At 41.8% G+C, this 23,103-nt stretch overlaps 1 protein-coding gene across 1 annotated transcript in view; it reads right to left on the reverse strand.

The window, feature by feature from the left end:
• The window catches only part of dmc1 (DNA meiotic recombinase 1), a 51,496-nt gene that overhangs the window by 4,064 nt on the left and 24,329 nt on the right, over positions 1-23,103 (reverse strand). Inside the window, exons 8-11 of the mRNA XM_080217428.1 lie at positions 15,854-15,945; positions 5,986-6,059; positions 1,292-1,406; positions 530-590 (exon numbers count right to left, since the gene is read on the reverse strand). Coding sequence (XP_080073554.1) covers positions 530-590; positions 1,292-1,406; positions 5,986-6,059; positions 15,854-15,945 — 342 coding nt within the window. The remainder of the gene's footprint in view (positions 1-529; positions 591-1,291; positions 1,407-5,985; positions 6,060-15,853; positions 15,946-23,103) is intronic.

Raw genomic sequence — 23,103 nt, forward strand, 5'->3', positions numbered from 1 at the left:
TGAGACAGGAAAGAGGGTGAGAGCAGTGGCCCGGGGGATTGGTTGGACGCTGTTGAGAGTCCTGTCAACCATAGTCGGTGGAAAACCACGATTGAGGAAGAAGGAAGGGGTATTGGCAGCGCTATTTTGGAAAGTGGCATCATCAGAACAAATGCAGCACAGGAAAAGGAACTGAGAGAAGAGCTGTAGGCAAGGTAGTGTGTGAGTCGGTGGGCTTGTAATGGATACTGGTGGACAGTTTATCACCACACATAGAGACAGAGAGGTCAAGGAAAGGAAGAGGAGTGTTTTTCAAAGTTGATTCCGCACTAAGTCCTGAGAAAACCACGTAGTGTGGTTGCATCAAACTCAGACAATCATTTCCCATCCCCATTTTCTGCCTGCCACACCTGGAAGTGCTTTCCACATGTTATCCAGAAATGTAACATCGTGATGCGCGGCAAAATATCAAACAAATTGCCAAATGTGGGGCAAAATGTCAAACAAACTGTGCCAGTTGTGGGCAAAGCATCACACAAACTGTGCCTACCTCATGGCAGCTCCTGGGTCTGCAGTCATCTGATTGGTGACGAACACAGCCACATTATACTCTACAAGAAAAGAATGAATAAAAGTTATTCCCTTCTTCAGCAACACCAACCATTAGATTTGCGAGTTTGGGGAAGAGAAATCTGCTCCCGATACATTTTCAAAACTTAATGCAAACCCATCGCAATAACTTGAGACTGGAGAGAATTTCAACCTTTTACTTAGCACATTGCTGAGCCTGAAACTATCACTGATTGTTGTCAAAACCCATCAGGTTCAGTCTTTCAGGAAAGGAAATCTGCCATTCTAGCCTGTTCCGGCCTACATACCACTCCAGGCCCACAGCAGTGCCCATCGACTCTTAAGTGCCCTCTGAAATGGCCATGCAAGCTATTCAAATTCAAGGGCAACTAGGGATAGGTATCGTCCTACACAGCCTATTAAAGAATAAAGAAAAAATAAATAAAAGGCAAGCTAGAAAGATCAGCAGTCCAAACAAGAGAAAGCTCACCATTTCCCATACTGTGGAAAACCATGCAGGTCTATAATCAGGCTCCGCAGCCAGATTAGAACATACAACACATGACTCAATGCATGCAAGAAACCATCATCTTCGACAAGTAAGGGAATGCAACAATGGACAAGGTCTAAAATGACATATTACTAGATAATGCACTGTTCATGATGGTCTCTCACTATTTAGATAGAACGGTACATTATCTAAACAATGCACTCTCAATCCATGGTACTGTCTGATAATTACCTTCAGAGATTTTCTGCAGACGGGATAACATCTGGGCCAGTTTCTGCTGGCGTTCTGCAAGCTCACCGCGACCGCTGAAATCCACTCGGAAAAGTGCCATTATTGAATCAATGATCTAAAAAGCCAGTGTGCAAACAAAAATGTTCACTTACACAAGCGAAACAGAACAAATAATGGAACAGAATTGCATCAGCATTGGTGCTACTTTGTGTATAGTTAAAAAAGAAAATAACTCAGATTGCCCCTCTAACCTGCAGATGTTTGAACATTGACAGCTGTTAAAACAGCAGGAAGGTACACAAAGTTATTGAGTATCTGGCTTTCTCATCTGTTGTTAACTGAATTTAACAGATTACATACTGGCCGCAGCATTTACAGAGGCTGAAAACAGTTGAAGAACCTCTTAAGGCCAGGGACACAGAGACTTCATAGAGTCTTCGAGGTTTACAGCACGGAAACAGGCTCTTCGGCCCAACTTGTCCACGCTGCCCTTTTTTTCAGAACCCCTAAGCTAATCCCAATTGCCCGCATTTGGCCCATATCCCCCTATACCCATCGTACCCATGTAACTGTCTAAATGCTTTTTGAAAGATAAAATTATACCCATCTCTACTACTGTCTCTGGCAGCTTGTTGCAGACACTCACCACCCTGTGTGTGAAAAAACTGTCCCTCTGGACACTTTTGTATCTCTCCCCTCTCACCTTAAACCTATGCCCTCTATTTTTAGACTCCCCTATCTCTGGGGAGTCTAAAACTAGTCTTCACCCACTTAACAGCAGAACCTCATTCACATTGTTTAATCTACATTTCCCATCTAGCAATTAGCCAATTGGATTGCCTGGTTAGTAAGTAGGAGGCAGGAAGCCAAGGCTGGAGGTCCTTGGGAACAGTAAGAATGGAAATGAAAGTTTGAGAGGCTGATGATTGGCGATGGCGTGCATAGAATCTTACGTGCAGAAGGAGGCCATTTGGTCCATCAAGTCTGCAAAGACCACAATCCCACCCAGGCCCTATCCCCATACATTTACTGTAGCTAGTCCCCTTGACACTAAAGGGCAATTTAGCATGGCCAATCCACCTAACCTGCATGTCTTTGGACTTTCAGAGGAAACTGGGGCACACGGAGGAAACCCACGCAGACACAGGGAGAACATGCAACTCCATACAGTCATCCAAGTCGGGAATTGAACCCGGGTCCCTGGTGCTGTGAGCAGCAGTGCTAACCACTGTGCCACCCCTTCTTGGTTAGGAGAGAGGCTCATGATTGGGACTTATAAGGCCGGCCTGTGAATGGGAGGTGCAGTTTGAAGCCATCCTTGCAGTGTTTGGGTGGAACCTCACGCTCCTCAGTCTTGAAGAAGTGCCAAAAGAGTCATTTACCTTATGGAACCAGTAGCTCTAGTTGCCCCTTCACGGTCAAGTTACCCAACCCATGGGAAATCCAGTAAGTGGGAGCCCAACTAAAGTATCTTACAGAATGACCCACTTATATAAAACAGACAGCAGGGCATGTGTGGCATGTTGGTGTTGAACTCTAAGTATTGCTTTAATACCCTTCCCAAACCCATTCTTGGCATTAAGGGAGGGGTTCGTATCAAAGCAATCATGCCAGGAGTGAAAAACATTTACTTAAATCTATCTGATTGTTTTCAAGATTCATTGAAGAAAGAGAAAGTGAGTTTGTTAAACTTACTACATTCGGGTAGTGAAGTTAGCCATAAGTCAATCTGTACTGAGTTTTTTAAGTATGCCATTTTAACTGCATAGCTCCTCACTCTCCAACCCCCAGTGGTCTCAGTAAGCAACTCTATACCTTCATGAGTAATTATCCAATGAGTTACCCCTCACTTTCCCCTTATACATTTAACCTTAACTTATACAATCAAGAAGTTGTTAGGAAACTAACCTTTCTACAATTAGTAGGAAATGTTTGTGCGGCGTACTGGTATTATGGACAGCACACATGGAGGCAATTTGGCCCAACATGTGTTTTCTTAACAGCCTTAACAACTTGTTCTGCATGAAAGAACCACAAAATAGTGCAGCATAGGTGGCCAGTGGCTCTTTCAAACATCAACCCAGTTAGTTCCACTCCTGGGTTTGATCCCCTATATGCTGCAATTTATTTCTCCTTCAAATATGTTTATTGGATATTAATGGTACTTATTATTGGGGATATAGTGGGCTGAAGGTTCGTTGGTCTCCTTATGGATGGATACACACAGCTGGAATTATATGCCGCCATCCTAATAGGAAAGGAGCAAGAGGGGATATTTAAAATTGGCAGGCAGTACCTGACTCCAGAATTTTTATGGCCCTGGTATAAGCATGTCGTTAGCAAGCCTTTCCTGCACCGTAGGGATTCTATGAGGTCTGACAGCATCTGTGGAGCGAGAATAGAGTCAATGAGGATCATCCTGACTTGGAATGTTGGTTCTATTCTCTCCACAGATGCTGTCAGACCCACTGAGATTTTCCAGCATTTTCAACACTTAGCCACCTGTTTATGCAATGGACTCTCATTATGAATACATGTGTTCCATGTCCCATTAATGGATTTAAAATTAGAGAGCTTTTTCATGGGGATTTGAAATGGCTGTTTCTAATTGGCAATTTTGTGAACAAATAAGATTTAAATGTTTTGAACAGATTTTTGAATGTTAATTTGTTCTATTTGGAGTTTAATGAGCATTTCAAAGACTCCCAACTGTTATTACAGGGCTCATGTGTGGTTCCCAGAATAGATACTGTGTCAGTGGGTATACAGGCTACATGGGTATCGTAGCAATTATGGAAGGGTCATTGGGATATGGAGAAGGCATGGGGTTGGGTAGATGGTGAGGGTTAGGGCACCTAACACTCAGTTACAGAACTGGCCTGATGTCCCAGTGAATGGAGACCGGCCTTCTAACCTCCCAGCTTTAGCATTTGCCTATTTTGAGCCCACTACCAGAGCTGGCAGCCCCGAATCCAGCCCACCCAAAGGGTGACCCTCCTTTTCTCTCTCACTCTCTTCTTCAGCGGAGACTTGATCTTCATTGATGGATGTGAAGATCTTTGCGGGATAGTTGCCTCTGCTGCTCTTGCAACTCTGTTACTAATTGCTAAAAAGCATGAGATGAAGAGGTACATTCACTCCAACGTGACAACTAGAAAGTGAGTTACAACCATGCTGTCAAATCTTGTAGCTGTCTCAAACTTATGGGAACAATGTGTTTTTTTCTTTCTGAAGGTTGAGCGGGTGGTTCACCTGGCCCTTGTGCAGGGACTCTCGTTGGGAGGGACTTTTTCTTTTGGTGGAGCCTCTTGAGGTCACCGCATAGTGATTAGTCATCTGAAATATTCTCCCTTTTACCCTGGATAAGCTCCACCTCCTCCACCCAGTGCTATTTCTATTGGGCTTCAGAGAGAGCAACCTCCAACAATGCCAGGTTTCTGTACAGATAGCAAAGGACACAGTTGGGGTGGTCTGCATTCAATACCGGGGGCTGCCTTATATCTGCTGGATGTCAGATGGTGTGTGATGCCAGCCCTGCAAGGTTGTGGGGAAAATAAAGACATCTCTTTCAACCATTCCCACTTCAAATTCCTGCATCCGAATCTTCAGACATGCAGACGCGACTTGTAACAAAAATCACCTTGGTCACTGGCAGGCAGGTGGGAGTGACTGCATGGAAGATGAAAACCAAGCATTGAAACAGAACCTTCCCAATTAGCACACGATCCCATGTGCATCTCTGTGCCTCCATTTTTATGGAATATGTACATCCTACAATCGGGTCCAGCGTGGCTGCGAGGCAACAAAGAAATTGAGGGATCTGGTTGGATCTGACTACACACTGATCACTCTTTCCAAGCGGGCCCAGGATTGACTTTACTTTTCTTGGGCATACAGCTCCTGGGTTCTGGCGGTTAATGTGCTCAAACCATCTCCTGGTATGGGTGGGGCTGGTTCTACCATATGCATGGGTGAGGTCTACATACTGGCACTTTAACAACATGTTTCTGGAGGATGAGCAGTTAGATGTGGGCAAAGCTCACAATCCATGTCTATTATCAGGTGGCAGAGATTGACAGGACTGGTTCACATTGGTCTGGAGTGGAGACAGTGTCTTTAGCTTATGATGTGCTGCTCATGGTCACAGATCTCACTGACCTGGAGGTCAAGATCACTGTTTAGCTTTGACACTGAACCCCTACAGGGATTGACTGCTGGTCATGAACAAACTTGCAGCCATTACGCTGTGATATCACATCCAAATTCAAATTTAACCAAGTACCATGCAGAGATTCAAACCTGGAACCTGTGAACATTGCTCTAGGTTTGTGGTTTACCAGTTCAGTGACATATAGACTGGACCACAGGGAAAACCCCAGCAAGAAATGGATTAATAAGCCCCCTGCCCAGTAAGCAACTAGACTGTAGAACTGTATAATCAAATGATAGGTCTCCCTTTCCTTAATAAATAGCAAGATGATCGGCATTTACTTCGGTAAACGAGATAACAGGTTCAATATTATAAATAAGTTGAGAATGGACCCATCACCTCATCAACAAACAGATTGAGTGCCCACCCCCAATAGCTTTCTTCAATTATAAAACTCTCCTCTCACATAATGTGATTACAAACAATTATCAGTTCAGATCTTATTAGTTAACCAATTACAATTCAAGTTGCATGCTGCTTATACCAAGAGTTTAAAAATTCCGGCTTCTTCATGAAATTTGGCTGCTACATAATCCAGTAATTCCATCTGGTGTTCACCTGTCAATGACACAGAAAGTTACTGCAGAAACATCAGTTTTCAACTTCAAAACTGTCTATCTGGTTGGTCAGCAGTTCTTCAAGATGAGACTTCCATCCAAGTGAGGTACATAAGCCTCCGCCACCCTAAAACTTCTGGCCATTGAGTTAAATATCATCCGTGCATTTAAATGGGGAGCTGGATAAGCACATGGGAGAGAAAGGAATAGAAGAAAATGCTGATGGGTTGAAGAAGAATGGGCTAGGCTTGGTGGAGCATAACTATAAAAGTGGACCAGATTGCCCAAATGGCTTGATTCTCTGGTATGTATTATATGTAACTGTGGATTAGATATGGAATTGTGCCAGTGATGTAAAGGCCATAGGAAGGATCCAGAGTGGGTTTACAGGGATGTTGTCAGGGATGAGGAACATCCCTTATGACAATAGGCTGGAAGAAATAGGACTTCTCTTTGGAACAGGAAAGATTTAAGAAGTAACTAATAAACATTTTCAAGATGTTATGAGGTTTTTAAATACAGTAGATTGTGGGTCAATAACTAGGCAAAGAATTAGAGAGGAGATGAGATGAAATCTTTCCATTCAGAATTGTCAGAACCTGGAACATGCTATCGGAAAAGGAGGTGGAAATTATTTCAAAAATAATTTTAAAAGTGAATTGGTAGATGCTTGCAGATGAGGACTTGACAGGATTACAGATATGCTACGGAATCAAGCATGATTGCTCTTTCAGCAAGCTGGAACAGTTATAACAGGCTGAATGGCTTTCTTCCGCATTGCAAGTTTCTATTATTTTTTGGAATGGAGCACCTGCATTGTCCAAAACCAAGCTGTCTATAGGAAACAGGAATAATGTTCAATAAAAGCAAAGTCTGGCCATCATTGCACTATGCCTGTTACTTCTAATTGTAGTTTTGTGAACTTCAGTTTTTGTAATAATGGAGCATACAATTGCTTTTTGTTTGTATTGGAAACATTTTTTGTAATGGTCTAAATAGCAATAAAGGTTTGACATTACAGCTGGAGAGAATAACGAATGGATAATTAGTGTGTTTATTTGACATTCCCACTTGTTATTATAAAAAGTGTTAATCCATAGAAGTGTCAATGCCTCTGCTATAAGTAGGCAAAGCAGTGTCCTGCAAATAGTCTACTCTATTTTCCTCCTCTCTTTTCACCAAGCATCAATTTCTAACCTGGTTTTACTTACATTTTTCACTGAACTGGACAGTACATAACTTCAGCACGGTTATGAGTGATCTCAGATTTAACTCTGAACCTCCAGCATTTATCTATCTCTGTCACACCTCTTGTTTTGCTAATAACACGACCATAGGTTTAATTTTTTTCTACACCCTTCTTCCTGGCCTCCTCCCTCTACAGACGCCAGAAAATTTAATATGTGGCCAGCCCCATTACGGTTTGCACTAAGTTCCATTCGCTCCCTTCTGGGTGACCATCATATTAGCTCCCTGTCCACAAAATTATTGAATTGAAATTCTTATCCTAAGTTTCTCCAAGGTGTTTCCCCAATTTATCTCTGTAACCTTCTGTGGGTACGGATTCCCTCCCACTCCCAGACTATGTCTTCTTTGTCTCCCAGTCCCCCTCCCTACTCCACCTTCAAGGCAAAATCCCCAGCTGCCTCTGGAACAACTTCACATAAACCCTCACTACTTCTCTCCATAATGTTAAAAGTGTCTATAGTTGAGAATTCTGATTAATTGTAAATACCCAATATGAGGATAATTAACAGCTAATATTTAACATGTGGTTTGAGAATAATACAAAATATTTAAGTAATATATTAATAATGTCTCTAAGAAATGAATTTGTAACATGCCAATAAAATGAAAGATGTCTTCATGAAAGATATCAGCACAAGTCAGGCACAAATTATGCAACAAAATAAATTACCCATATATATCCAGGCTGGGTGATAATTCCAAAAGGCAAAGGTGCCTTCATTTGGTATTACACAGAACACTACAGCACAAACAGGCCCTTCGACCCACAAGTTGCGCCAATCATATCCATACCTATCAGGCCTATCTATAACTCTCAATCCCATTAAATCCCATGTACTCATCCAGAAGTCTCTTAAAAGACCCCAACGAGTTTGCCTCAACCACCACCGACGGCAGCCGATTCCACTCACTCACCACCCTCTGAGTGAAAAACTTACCCCTGACATCTCCTCTGTACCTGCTCTCCAGCACCTTAAACCTGTGTCCTCTCGTAGCGACCATTTCAGCCCTGGGAAATAGCCTCCGAGAATCCACCCTATCTATGCCTCTCAACATCTTATAAACCTCTATCAGGTCACCTCTCAACCTTCGTCTCTCCAGGGAGAAAAGATCTAGCTCCCTCAACCTATCCTCATAAGGCATACCATCCAATCCAGGCAACATCCTTGTAAATCTCCTCTGCACCCTCTCAATAGCTTCCACATCCTTCTTGTAGTGAGGCGACCAGAACTGCGCACATTATTCCAAATGGGGTCTGACAAGGGTCTTATAAAGTTGCGGCATTACCTCCCGACTCCTAAACTCAATCCCTCAATTAATGAAGGTAGTACACCATACGCCTTCTTGACCACATCCTCCACCTGCGAGGCTGATTTAAGAGTCCTATGGACCCGGACCACAAGGTCCTTCTGCTCCTCAATACTGCTAAGAGTCCTACCGTTGATATTGTACTCCTTCATATTAGAGCTAGTTTAAACTGGTTACAGAAATGCTGAATCATAAAAAGCTATTTTTGGGACAGAACTTCAATAAAATGGACAGACGAACAACAGATCAATATTCAAAGGTGTCAAACTATAATTGATTGAAGGCCATTGACAGAACAGTGAATGAATTAAATTGCTTTTAATAGAGAACTGGCCTGTATAACCTGATAAGAAAAAGTATAACCATTCTACTTTTTGGCATGGAATTTGAGCTCTTTTGAGAAAGCCTGCTAGCACATTAGCTATGTAGGTATCATATGGTCATAGAGGTTTACAGCATGGAAACAGGCCCTTTGGCCCAACATCCATGCCATCCTTTTGTTTAAAGTCCAGTCCCAATTGCCCACATTTGGCCCATATCTCTCAAAAGCCATCTTACCCATGTAACTGTCTAAATGCCTTTTAAAAGACAACATTGCACCCACCTCTACTACTACCTCTGGCAGCTTGTTCCAGACACTCACCACCCTCTGTGTGAAAAAAATGCCCCTTTAGACCCTTCTGTATCTCTCTCTTCTCACCTTAAACCTACGTCCTCTAGTTTTAGACTCCCCTATCTTTGGGAAAATATACTGACTATCTAGCTGATCTATGCCCCTCATTATTTAACCATAGATCTCCTATTTTGGCCTAAATGAAATCTGTCTTGTCTTAATTGTATGTTTGTCTGAATATTTTTAATTTGTAATGCTTTTGATTCTGACATTTCACTGTTTTAACAAAAACTGGTTTAATTGAAGAATTTCATTGAACTGAATAAACTTTTTTTTGCCTTTGTGAAATGAAATGTTTAAAGAAAGGATTTAGTCTTTAAATTAATCAGGCCACCTAGAAGAATTTCCCACAACGGTGTCTATAAACTAATAAGCCTCACAAAGGCTCATGTTCATCGTTCTTTCTTCCTCTGTGAAATACGTTGACACTAATTATATATTAAAGAAACAATGTTGTTAATATGTTTGAAATAAACAGCAGTTTGACCAAGATGAAAAGACAAAGTTAACATTTGGGTGTGACTACTTGAAAATTCAGCTTTAAAATTTGTTTTGATGTTGCTGTCATATCCTTCATCTCCTCATTTTAATTTTTGAAAGGTATTATTTTAGTGGGTTCCAAAATGTCTGAAAACATCCTGAACAAAGTTTGGAACATCCAAGTTTTCCTCACGAGGGCAGAATGGTCCAGACCTCACTTGAAAATAAATCTCATGCTCTCAGTGCTCAATATCTCCTTCAGCAACTTCCAAATCTACCACTGTAACAAACTAGACAATTTGTACAACAGGTTTTCCCCTGGAAATTGGATGCATCTGCAGTGTAAGCTGTAAAATGCCCAAGTTGCACCACATTTTCAATCCCTCTCCTTTACTTCAGTTACAGGCCTCGAGGAAGATGAGAAAATCTGCAGAGTAATGGGAGGCCTTAAAGGAATATATAGTTTGGGATGAGACTAAACACATTCCAGATGTCCAGATCACCAACAACCTGTCCTGGTCCTCCCATGCCAACACTATAGTTAAGAAAGCCCTTGAATGCCTCTACTTTCTCAGGACCATAGAACATTACAGTACAGAAACAGGCCTTTTGGCCCTTCTTGGCTGTACCAAACCATTTTTCTGCCTAGTCCCACTGACCTGCACCTGGACCATATCCCCCCACACCCCTCTCATCTATGTACCTGTCCAAGTTTTTCTTAAATGTTAAAAGTGAGCCCACATTCACCACTTCATCTGGCAGCTCATTCCACACTCCCACCACTCTCTGTGTGAAGAAGCCCCCCCAAATATTCCCTTTTCCCCCTCCACCCTTAACCCATGTCCTCTAGTTTTTTTCTCCCCTAGCCTGCTTGCATTCATTCTATCTATACCCACCATAATTAGAAGACTAAGGAAATTTGGCATGTCCACCACAGCTCTCACCAACTTTCACAGATGCACCATAGAAAGCATTCTTTCCGGTTATATCATAGCTTGGTATAGCTCCTGCTCTGCCCCAGACTGCAGGAAACTACAAAGGATCGTGAATGAAGTCCAGTCCATCATGTAAATCAGCCTCCCATCCATTGACTCTGTGTACACTTTCTGCTGCCTCAGAAAAGCAGCCAGTATAATTAAGGACCTCACTCATTGGGGTGGGGTCCTTAATTATGCTGGCCCGGACAATCTCCCTTTCACCTTCTTCCAGTGGGAAAAAGATACAAAAGTCTGAGGTCACGTACCAATCGACTCAAGAACAGCTTCCTCCCTGATGCCATCAGACTTTTGAATGGACCTACCTCACACTAAGTTGATCTTTCTCTACACCCTAGCTATGACTGTAACACTACATTCTGCACTCTCTTGTTTCCTTCTCTATGAAGGGTATGCTTTGTCAGTATAGCATGCAAGAAACAATATTTTTCACTGTATACTAATACATATGACAATAACAAATCAAACTAAATCAATTGTCTAGGAATGGAAAACATTCAAAGCTAGAGCTCCCTGAAGGACTAAAGATACAGGGCTTAAAATGGAATGTGATAAATATTGCACTTATAATAGATAATCAAACAGAATACAGAAAGCGCAGAACAGAGCTGAAGAAAAATGTGAGGTAATGAAAGCATACAAGAAAAAGATTAATGGATAATCCTAAATACTAAAGTATTTTGTTAACATGTAAAAAATAAAAGAATAGTTAAGGGTGGGGCTGATTAGCTATTAAAAAAATCATCTTGTGGTTGAGGTATTAAATTTGTACCTTGCATCTATCTTCACTAAGTGAGAGGATACTGCCAATGTCAAAGTAAAGCAGAAGGGCTTAGAATGTAGGATAGAATTCGATAAAGAGGAAGTATTTAAATGTTTGTAAGTGCTCAAAATAAAAAAATCATCCGGTCTGTATGAAATGCTTCCTGGGGAAAGTTAGGGTGTAAAGGATGGAGACTGTGATCACAATTTTCCAATCCTCCTTCGATATGTGAATGGTGCAAGAGGACTGGAGAGTCCATATTTTCAACACAACAGAGGCTCTCCTCTGTGATGGAGATGGCAGATGAGCCCAGGAATCTGAAGTCCTGTTCCCAAACAATGATTGTGGATAAAAGGTGCATAAACTCAACGGAACTGTTAAAGCTGTCAAAAAACTGACAATCTATCAAAGGATAATCAAAGTTGTCATAGGAGTATTAAGCTGTCAAAGAACTGTCAATGGATTTAACTTTACTGGGCTTTAAATTTTAAAAAAGTCTAGAGTTTTGAAAAAAAAATCAGTTCTTGAATTTCATTCCATCTGTTGATATAAAACTGAGAGTTATCATTATAGGATTTGAGCTGCAATGACTGATTTTACAAACTAACATTATTGTAGTGGGGTGCCTGCAAAGTATGCAGTTTGATTGTCAAGAGTTTATAGAATAGAAATGTTTGTTTTCATAAGAGTTTTTTTTAATAGTACTGATGTCATCAACAGACACGCAACTTTATTTGATGTCAACATGGCGTCTGAGGTTTGTCCATGGTGGATACTTGGTGAGCTGGCATGGAGGAGGTCAGGGCAAAAGATAGTAGGTGGGAAGCATGGGTTGTCACTAACTTGGAATAGGAGCTATGAATAGCCATGGGAGATGTGCGTTCACTTTGGATGGTATAAGGGAACATGGGAGGTGGATAGAGGAGCATGTGTTGGCATAGGGAGTATAAGAGGCTATGGGAATTGGGTAGGGGTGGTGTGAGGTAGCATAAGTTGACATGGATGGGGCATGGGGAATGTGTGAGCAGCTAGAGGCCTGCTTTTTCGTTCTGTACACATTATGAATTGATTCCAACAAAGTGTTGGTGCACCGAGAAGGCCATCTACCCAGCCCATCTCTGCACCTGGCAGCCTCCACACTCGTTCAGGGAGCTGCAGACCTGATTTTCAATCCAGCTCCTCACTACTCCCCATCTCAACAAAATGAAAACAGGAGCTGTGGGCTGCCATTTTTAAAAGTTGTGTTTGCAAATGTGGGTATATTACACGCCTGTTCAAAAAAAATGGAGGAAGAGTGTTAAACTGGATAATTTCAGGGAGTCATCCTAACATCTGTGGTCAGACACATTAATCAAAGACAAAATATTGTTGCTTGGAAAAATATGGGATAGTAAATGAGTCAATATGAAATCCTTAAAGACAAACCAAGTCTGATAAAGCCCACTGAACTCATCAAGGAAATAATGGAGACCAGGCATGATAACCATATTGGCGGACTATGAGGCCACTGTAGACCCCAGTTGGTCAGGGTCATGGCTGGACAGTGCTCTGGCATCGCCATGGGGTGGGGCTGAAGTTGGGGGGGAGGGGGAGGCCTGTAGGGGATGGGGACTAAAGGGGGTGGGGCCTGAAGGGGGCAGGGTGTATAAGTGAGCACATAATGGGAGTTCATACATGTGCCAGGAGAGAGAAGGGGAAGAGCAATGGAGATGGAAGCCTTAAAACTTAATCTTAGATCATCATGCCATTTTTAAAGGGCATCCCAAAATCTGAGGATCAGACCTTTTATATTTCGATTTCAGAAAGTATTAGCAAAACTGAACCCCCTGAGATTAAAGAGACAGTGGCAGCATTGATATGAAATTGGCTAAGAGACAGAAAGCAGAGAGCAGTGGTGAAAGTAGTTTTAGAATGGATGGATATTTACAGCTGTATTCCTAGGAGTTAGTATTTGAAATGCTGCTCTTTTTCACATAAAATAACGTAGACTTGGGTATTCAGGTTATAAGTTCAGGTGATGTGAAACTCAAATGTAGCATAAAACTCTAAATAGAGGTTTATTTAGAGTCAATAAACCTCTAAAGATTCTCGTCTTTAATCCAGAGCTGTGCAATTATCTTAGCAGTTCAACATTTGAGCAAGCAACTAATACCTAAACAAACACAGCATCTACAGGTGAATTGTCATCACTAAAAGGATTCCCTTTAAAGATTTTCAAACACCATCAATTATTCTATAACAAATCCTCAGCTGATGTAAACTAAAAGATGAAGGCAAATCAGTGAGAAGAAAGCCTTGGATGGAGCAGCCTGTGAAAGGTGTGCAGAGCTTTTTGCACTTTGTTCCCACTCTATACTTTAGCCATGTGATAACATGTAAAACTCATCTAATGAGCTAGATCCAGATCTGTATGAGCATTTAATGCCATGTGGGTGATTTTGTCTTTAGAACATGCCATGTCAACAATGAAATCTAGCGAACTTTATAAAAGGTCTTCGCTTGACAAGCACCCGCTCCTGACACCAACATTGCACAGAATGTGACATCACAGTAAAGTTAATTGATTGGGAGTTAGGAGACAAAGAGAAGGGAGAAAGGGAATATTTCCCAATTGTCAGGATGTGACTTCACCAGGAATCTGGAATGGGATGGAAACAGAAAACGCTGGAAATACTTAGCAGGTCTGGCAGCACCTATTGAGAGAGACACAGAATTCGCAAACGCAGGATTTTACTGCGGGCTTCAGCAACCTAACTTTGGGACAAAATGGGAGTCCCAAACCTGTACTTGCCTGCAATGAGGCTGGCTCAGCAATTTTACCAGGTTTTCTACTTGGTTAGCTCTGAATTTACCATCTAGTTAAGGATGTTGGGTAGAGTCCTTAGATGCTGTCTACTCAAACAGATGAAAGTCTAGAGCTTTGATAGTCCAGCTAGAAATGAATGTTACTGAGGTAGCTTGGAAATCCTGAGGATACAGAGGTAAGTAAAAAAAAATCGAGGGGCTATGCAGGCAAGGCCCTTTGGATGACCCAATGGGGCAACGAGGACTTCAAAGGCTGATCTAATCAAGATTTGTAAGTTATAAAAGGATTCAAATAAGGTAGATGCAGGAATCTGAACTTCAATGCATAATTGTATAATTAGAGTTAAGCTTTCAGAAGTGGCTTCTCCATGCAAAGGGGAGTGAAAATCTGGAACATTCTCCCAGTAAAGGCTGTGACTGCTAGGAGAATTGAAATTTTTAAGATTAACATACTAACATTTTGTTGTATTAGGGTATCACGGAATAGGAATCAGGGATGAGTGTCAGCTATATTCTAATTGAATGATGGAACAAGCTCAAGATCATAAAATCCCAGCAATGCAGAAGGAGGTCATTCAGCCCATCAAACCTACACCACCCAGGTTCTATCCCCGTAACCCCACATATTTACCCTGTTAATCCCCCTGACACTAAGGGACAATTTAGCATGGCCAATCAACTTAACCGGCATGTGGGAGGCAACCAGAGCACATGGAGGTGCTCAATCATAGCGAGAACATGCAGACTTCACACAGACAGTCACCCAAGGCCAGACCCAGGTCCCTGGCACTGTGAGGCAGCAGTGCCAACACTTTGTAGCTAAGAATTATACCTTGTCATGTTTAAATATTTTAATTGGCAGAAGTTATGCTCATTCTTTTTGTTATATTGTAACTGTGTTGTTAAATAAAGTTTGTTTTAATAAATGCTCCCGAGTGGGTCAATAGAATCATACCTGGAGTGAAACACCTTATGTTCACATTAATGCCAAAATCAAAATATGTTGGGGTCTAGGCTAACTTCATAACATACCTTGGAGTTTCTGATCTAGTCCCCACCAACTGACAAATGAAGAAGACAATTAGAGTTCAAAACAGGACAGGATTTGTACTTCATGTGTATAAATGCAAGGAGTGTGATTAGTAATGTTTGTGAGTTGTGGAAATAGCTCCGTGAGCATTTGGTGTAGTAACAATAATAGACATGACTCAAATGTAAGGACAATTAGATACTTAAGACTTCTGAGAGAAAGGGATTTATGAAATTAGGGAAGGAAGAAAAAGAAAACAGGTAGCAATTTAGATTAAGGAAAGGTTGAATTTTCTCACAAAATACACCTTGTGAGCAATCCACTCTCCCAGTTCCTCCATCTCCCGCACATCTGTCCCAATGATGCAACCTACTAAAAAGTACATTGACATGGGACATCAAGTAAAGCTTTCTTGTATCTTAAAACAATATTACTCAGTTCAATATCATTCCACACTTCACACTGCAACAGAAATAGATAAATGTGTTCTTACTGGTATAAGCACGTGCATACAGCACATTATCTAGTACTGCATCTGGATCCACTTGAAAGCGATCAGCAATCCCTCGCAATCTATCCGGCCGGCTACAGGAGGTTAAGGGTTTTGAGATATCAAGCTGGATGTCAAGATGCTATCACACTGTGACACATCCCCACTTCATAGGTTTGATAGGATTTAATCATTTAAATGGTAATATACAGGCACACATTGATATTATAAAAACAGACACACAAGACAACATGGAGGTTTTAATTTTAATTCTTCATAGACACACACTGACAATGACACAGGGAGCGGAATACTCCAAAGTTCTAAGTGTTGAATTCACATGAAAACTGGAGCAATTCACACTGTTTTTTTCAGAGGGAGTTCAAAGAAGAATCTCCCACACTCTGCACTGCAGAGGCCACCAGGGTGAATATTATTAAATTTCAGGGGCAGGGGGGAGTATCTCTGCCAGAGAGGCTGAAATCAGTGCAGAGTGGGCTACTGCGCATGCATTGATCTGTCAGTGCCGAGAACAGCACATACACAGTGGCCCTGCACTGATGGCCTTCTGACTGCTGCCCAGCCCTTTGCCCACAACCCTTACCCATCCACCCCCACATTCACTTGTCCCCACGCATTCCTGGGACCAGCCCGCCATGGTCTCCTGCACTCGCCTCCCCCACCCCACCACCAATCCACACCCCAGACAATAATCACCCCACCTCCACAGTCCCGATCCCCCCGGCACGCTTTCCCTAGCCCGCCCCGATCATTGGCCTCCCTGCTTCCCCCCATGATCCCCATACAGAGTGGCTGTGGGGCCCTCATTCCACTGATCATCCTTAGACCCCGCCCTCATCAGGCCCCACCCTCATATGCCCCACTCCCTTGGCACTGGCACTTTGCCCCCTGGGCAATGCCAGGGACACAGCCTGGTACTACCAGGATACCAATGCCCCAGGGGCACCCCATTGCGCCCTACTCTTTGGGGAGCCCTGATTGCCCCCCCTTCCCCCCCATTCAGTCCAAGAGCATTGGGCCGGTAGCTTCCCAAAAGTGGGGTGGGAGATGCTAGTGGGCCTGGAGACTTCAATACTGGGCCCACTAATAGCATTTAAATGATATTAAAATGGCCATGAAAATGTCTTTGCTCCTCCTCTCTGATTTCCAGTGTGGAGCAGGCACCACCGGAAATTTGGCACTGGGAGACGCAAGCAGGGCTTGAACACTCCTGTGAACCTTGCAAATTGGCCAAAGCAACAGTCTCCCAAATGGGAGAATCGCGGCTAGGGACTCTGTTGCATATTATACAATCACAATAGCTAGATTATCTACTTGGATGAAATCCTGGACAGAATATACTATACAGCAGTCCAATATAGATGCTTTAATTTTTATAGTCAACCTAATTTAAATATGAGAGGTGAGTTTCAAGTGTCAAGAGATATCACTGATTCAGGGCTTGCCAAGAACTAATATGCTGCGGCAGGATTATTGAGGCTTCAGCAGTTTAAAACAACTGGCAGTCAGACAAATGAACTGGGAGCAGGGTGCCATTACACATTATATCTGCTACATCTGCAAGAGAACAGAGAGTGCTCAAGTTCTTGGATGCAGATATGGATACGTTACTGGACAAAGTTAGACAGAGGAGGAAAGCTCTGTTAGTCACAGTGCCCTATAGGCACTGTACAATTACTGACAATCATTGCCAATCCAAGAAAATACTCATGGCTAGTCATACAGAAAAATGTGAAAGAATGATTAGACAAGGTGAGAATTGTCAGCCACACCAAGAACGCATATTGACTAAGTTCTCCGTCTATTACGACTCCCATTACACTATGTTAAAGTGCTTGAAATGCCCAGAAGACGGCACAGTGCTCTAAGAAATACAACTTACGGCATTTATTAGACTTTATGTCACAGTTTGAAAGAGCATATATGAACACAGGGACTTGGGGTGCATATGCATGAACTTTAAATGTGGCAGGGAAAGAGATGTCCATCATCTACAAGGCACAAGTCAGGAGTGTGATGGAACACTCTCCACTTGCCTGGATGAGTACAGCTCCAAAAACACTGAAGAAGTTTGACACCTTCTGGATAAATGCAAGAGTGTATTCGAAGAAGCACTTGGCTTAATGAAGGGAGTTCAAGTTAAACTCAAGGTAAAGCCTAATAGTGAACCTAAAATAATCTCAAAGCAACAGTGGTGCCGTATGCAATTTGTCCCAAGGTTGAATTAGCATGATTTGTTAAAACTGGTGTGTTAGAGGTGGTTACAATGAGTGACTGGGCCACCCTCATCATACCTGTCATAAAACCAGATGGTTCAGTTCATATTTGTGGTGATTTTAAAACAACCATAAATTGAGTGCGGTGTGCTGATCAATATCTGCTTCTCTTAACTGAAGATTTGTTTGCTGGGTTATCAGGTGGGCAGAAATTCAGCAAGATTGATCTTTCACAAACATAGTTACAGATGAACGTGCCACTGAATCTCACACATCGCTTACCATTGTTAATCATAAAAGTTTTTTTTGTTATAAAAGATTGCCTTTTGGAATAACATCCACACTTAGTTATTCCAAAGTTTGATGGATCAAATTTAAATGGTCTCTCTGATGTATAACGTTACCCAGATGATATTCTGATTACAGAGTCCAGTGAAGAGGAACAGTTGAATATCACATCAGCTGGTTTTAAAGAAAGATGCTTCAGCTTTTGTTGATATGAAGTCTCAGGAATTAAAGATGCAGAAGCATCAGTATGAACTCCCAGTCTAATAGGTTATCCACTTAACTTCCGAATCACCCAGAATTTATGTGATTTGCTCTATATGAATAAGATGCTTAGTCAGATTTCTTCATCTTATTTCTGGACGTTCTCTTCACAACTGTAATTTTTTCTTCTATCTTGTAAATTCTTTTTGAAGAATGCAACTTGTTCTTCTTTTTAAAAGTATCCAGATCCTTCTTCGAAATTTTTCTCAGGGAAAGCTGGTCTAACCTATCAAGCTTTTGCAATGTGACCCATTTTGCCTCAGTTGTTGTATTAACTGAATCAGCAGAAGTGTATTTTGCAGAGGGAACAGTTGATAAATGAACAGTGGACTAGATATAAGAAACTAAAACTGATTAAGGACTGCATAGACCTACCCCTAAAAATGGATAATTTGAACTTTATTGTTAGCCTATGTCAAATCAACTTTTGTTTTAATGCACGCAGCTGGTGACACTGAGTCAACAACTGCGAAAGTACAGGAAGTTCTCCCCACAGTATATCCTTGCTCCAGCATTCACTCACTGACTGACCCATCTTGGCACATCCATGACATGCTTGTTGCCATTTTGATTTCCTATGGGCAGCTCCCAACTTGTGAACCTTCATTCCAGTGCCAAACTGTGAAGTCATTTAGCAGCCAATTCCATCGACAATGTGATTTCTACTGTTGTCTTTAAAGACAAAGCATATTCAGTAAGCAATCTCCTTTCGATAGCCTCATTTTGGAGACCACAACGGATAGTCTCTAAAAGTAACTTCTAATGATTCATCAAACTTGTCATGTTCTGCCGACTTTTTTAAGGTTGCCACAAACTGAGTAATATTTACGCCTACCACTTGATTCCTTCATTGGAACCTGAATCACTCCGTGATGATCGGTGGCTTTGGAGAATAATGCTCTTTAATGATCTTGTCAAGTCATTGTAAGTTTTGGTTCCTGGCTTTGCTGGATGAACCAAGCTCTGGAGCAAATTGAAGGTCTTACTTCCTATTGTACTGAGAAAAGCTGGTATGAGCAAATCGTTAGTTATTTTATTCACTTGTACAAAGTACTGAAAACACCCTGCATAGGAACTTCATGATTCATTTTCTTCATTGTGAGGTCCCAAGACACCTAATTGACCCACCATTTCTCTTGCAGGCACTAGCAATTCAAGACTGCTCAGTGTATATTTTGTTTCATCTTCCCAGTGCTCCCCTTTTTACCCTGGAGACCATTGACTTGATGTTTTTTTTCTTCAAACAGTCCCAGCTCTATAGCAAAGCACCCCTCTTTTTAATTATGTCAGGTTGTGCTTTGAATCTCACCCTTCTCAAATTGGAAAAAACATTTTTAGAATCACACACAGAGCATCCACCCATTTTCATCTGCATGTGAGTTTCCTTCTATTCTGCCACTACACGATGCAACACATGCACTCTTAGAGTTCGCCCATTTTTTTCCCAGTAACAAATGCAATACTTTTTCTTCTTGCTTGGTCTTCCTTCATTGGTACTTCAATCTTTAATCCTGTTGTTTATTGCCTCCAGCCTTCAAATACTTGAAGTGTGAGGATCCACAATATTTCTTTAATTTAGAATCTTTTCTTGATGTTCTCAACGAAACAAAATCCCGACTCACTGTCAATTTTCTTTTTGTAATGACATAAATATGTTAAGGGTTGCAGATTTAAAAAAGATGAGGTTTGCATGCATGGATTCAAAATAACAACAGATTTATTGTAGGAGCTGTTTTCTGTATACATAGAAAATTGAATTAAAGCAGGAATCTGCTTTACACCCCCAATTACATCACCATCAAATCATGTGACCAGCTCATAAAGCAATCATACATCCGCTTAAGTATATAACAATCCCCCATTAGGTTGTGTGTTTCTGTGCTAGTGGAGTATGTACAGGAGTCATGTGATGGTGCTCTCTTAGTATGTGCACTTTCCTCAGAGGACTCTTCAGTCTCCCTGCATTCCAACTGCTCCATTAACTTTGAAGGACCTAGAAGAGATAAAAAAGTGAAGCAGAATCGATTTGGGGAAGAGTATAACTTCTTCATTGTGCAGATGATGATATTTCAGTCAGTGGTGACAGCAATGAGTAATTGCTATCTGCCAAGTAGCAGTGTAATATTTCATTCTAATGCATGAAAAAGAACCCAATCTCTCCACCATCTACCCCTGTGGGCTCCATAATCATGTCGATCTCCAAGGTCTCCTCCTCCTCAGTTGTAAAGGTGGTTACAGTGGCAGGGCTATCCCCAGTTCTTCAGCTCTCCACTTCTCTTCCTTAGTTCTCTGCCTGAAGGCAAGTCCAAGCCCACTGCATCACAACTTCCACTGTGGGTATGGCAAGGAGTTGGTCCTGAATCCACCTCAGCCAAACCAGTGATCAGACTGTACGCTCCAAACTGGTCTGCACCCACTGTCACCAACGCACCCACTCAAAACCTGTCCAAGTCCAAGTTACTATGTCAACATGAACTTTTACATACGTGGTGTAGCCCTGAGCCATGAAGAGTGATGGTAGCGGCTCCAATTTTCTTTGATTTACATTATAAATGCACCTTCCTTGGCCATCAATCCTGAAGTGGGACTTGAACCTGGAACTTCTGGCTCAGAGGCTGAGACATCACCTGCTGCTCCATAAGACTTCCTCTATTCTTCTGCCAGGGTTTGGAACTTTTAGCCGTGTTTAACAGTGTTGCAGCACTGTGGGGAGAACTTCCTGTACTTTCGCAGTTGTTGACTCTGTGTCACCAGCTGCATGCATTAAAACAAAAGTTGATTTGACATAGGCTAACAATAAAGTTCAAATTATCCATTTTTAGGGTTAGATCTATGCAGTCCTTAATCAGTTTTAGTTTCTTATATTTAGTCCACTGTTCATTTATCAACTGTTCCCTCTATAAAATACACTTCTGCTGATTCAGTTAATGAAGGTAGGTTATCAGGAGATTTCAGTAAATGAGAATCTCTGCCTCCAGTGTGGAGAATTGACGGTAATGTTTAGACTAAAGACATGTACTGGTAAAAATCAATTTAAAAGTAGTTAAAAATAATTTTATTGAAGTTTTTCTCCATTTTTATAAATAGCCCAACAAACCCTCAAAGACTGGCACAGCATAACATAATCATTTTTCCATTTATACATACAGAAAAGACTGGCAATTATCATTAGAATTGGTATTGAATATCAATTATCAACCAGAATTTGTTGTAAATATTGTGATTGGCACCTCCCTTCATACTGATAATGAGAGTACCCAGAGTTGGGGTTATCAGGGTAAAAGCATGAACAGATGGCACAGTGGTGCACACCCTCTCCCACAGGATAACAAGGGCCAAGCTACATAGTATAAGCGAGCCCTTATGGGGTCAAATGCAACAAATTGGAGCCTAAAACAGCACCCAAAACCTCCAAACAATGAAGGGAAACCATCAAAACAGGGGGACATCAAGGTACAATCCCAAATCCATGACGCAGCATTGCGTTGTACATTATCGCAAACAGGATAACAGGAGCAGAGCTACACAGTCTCAGGGGAAGAGTGCAGATAAAACAGAGTTCAAGTATCTAAACTTACCTTTGGACCCCACAAACAACAGGACTCCTAAACCTATGTTATATTTTCCATAGGTTCTAAGTACAAATTTTCAAACTAGCTGCTACCCTTGCATTCACAACCAAAGAAAGTAAGGGATATTGACATAGATAAAAAAGGAGCCAATAAGCCAAGGATTCTCGCACCATGCTTAGGCTCACCACAAAATAAGCCTCATTTATCTTCAGCCACACTGGAGGTGCTGCTTAAGCCTGTCATCAGTAGAAAATTTAATCCATTTCCCTATCAAGGAAATCCCACCAACTAACCTGAAGAAGAATGATCAAGACATCTACAGACGGGATGTTGCAAGAAAGATGCAGTCCTCCCCCTCTTGACAAGGTAAGGGAAATTCTGCAGGATCAAATGTCATAAATTGGAGCCTACATCACTAACCGAGATCACGAAAAGAAATCTCGGTGAGAGGAGAACACCATGATAAAACCATAGACACAAGACCTGATTTGATGGTGTACACTCTTACATGCAGGATATTAGCAGCATAGCCACATAACCTCACAGGAGAAACTCAGATAATGCAGAGCCCAGATAATGCGATTCACATTCAGGACCCGCAAACAGCAGGATACCACTCGCCTAGGGGAATCTAAAGCTCAAGGAGACTTGTCCATAGGTACCCAAAAAAGGGACATCTCAGGGGAGGACAGCCTATTCCTTCATCTAGTGTATTCTCCCCGGGGTCCGAGAACGGATAATCAGTAGCTACTACCTTAACCTTCGCAGCCAAGATAAACAACGACATAACTAAAAGGAGGGCTAACAGGCCAGGAGTGCTCACGCTACCCCTGGGCTTCAAACAAAACAAACACTCCTTATCCCCAGTCACACGAGATGCTATTCAGGCCCCAAC

The sequence above is a fragment of the Carcharhinus amblyrhynchos genome, chromosome 35 (genome assembly GCF_965287045.1).
Source record: "Carcharhinus amblyrhynchos chromosome 35, sCarAmb.v2.hapA, whole genome shotgun sequence".
NCBI classification, from domain to species: Eukaryota; Metazoa; Chordata; class Chondrichthyes; order Carcharhiniformes; family Carcharhinidae; genus Carcharhinus; species Carcharhinus amblyrhynchos.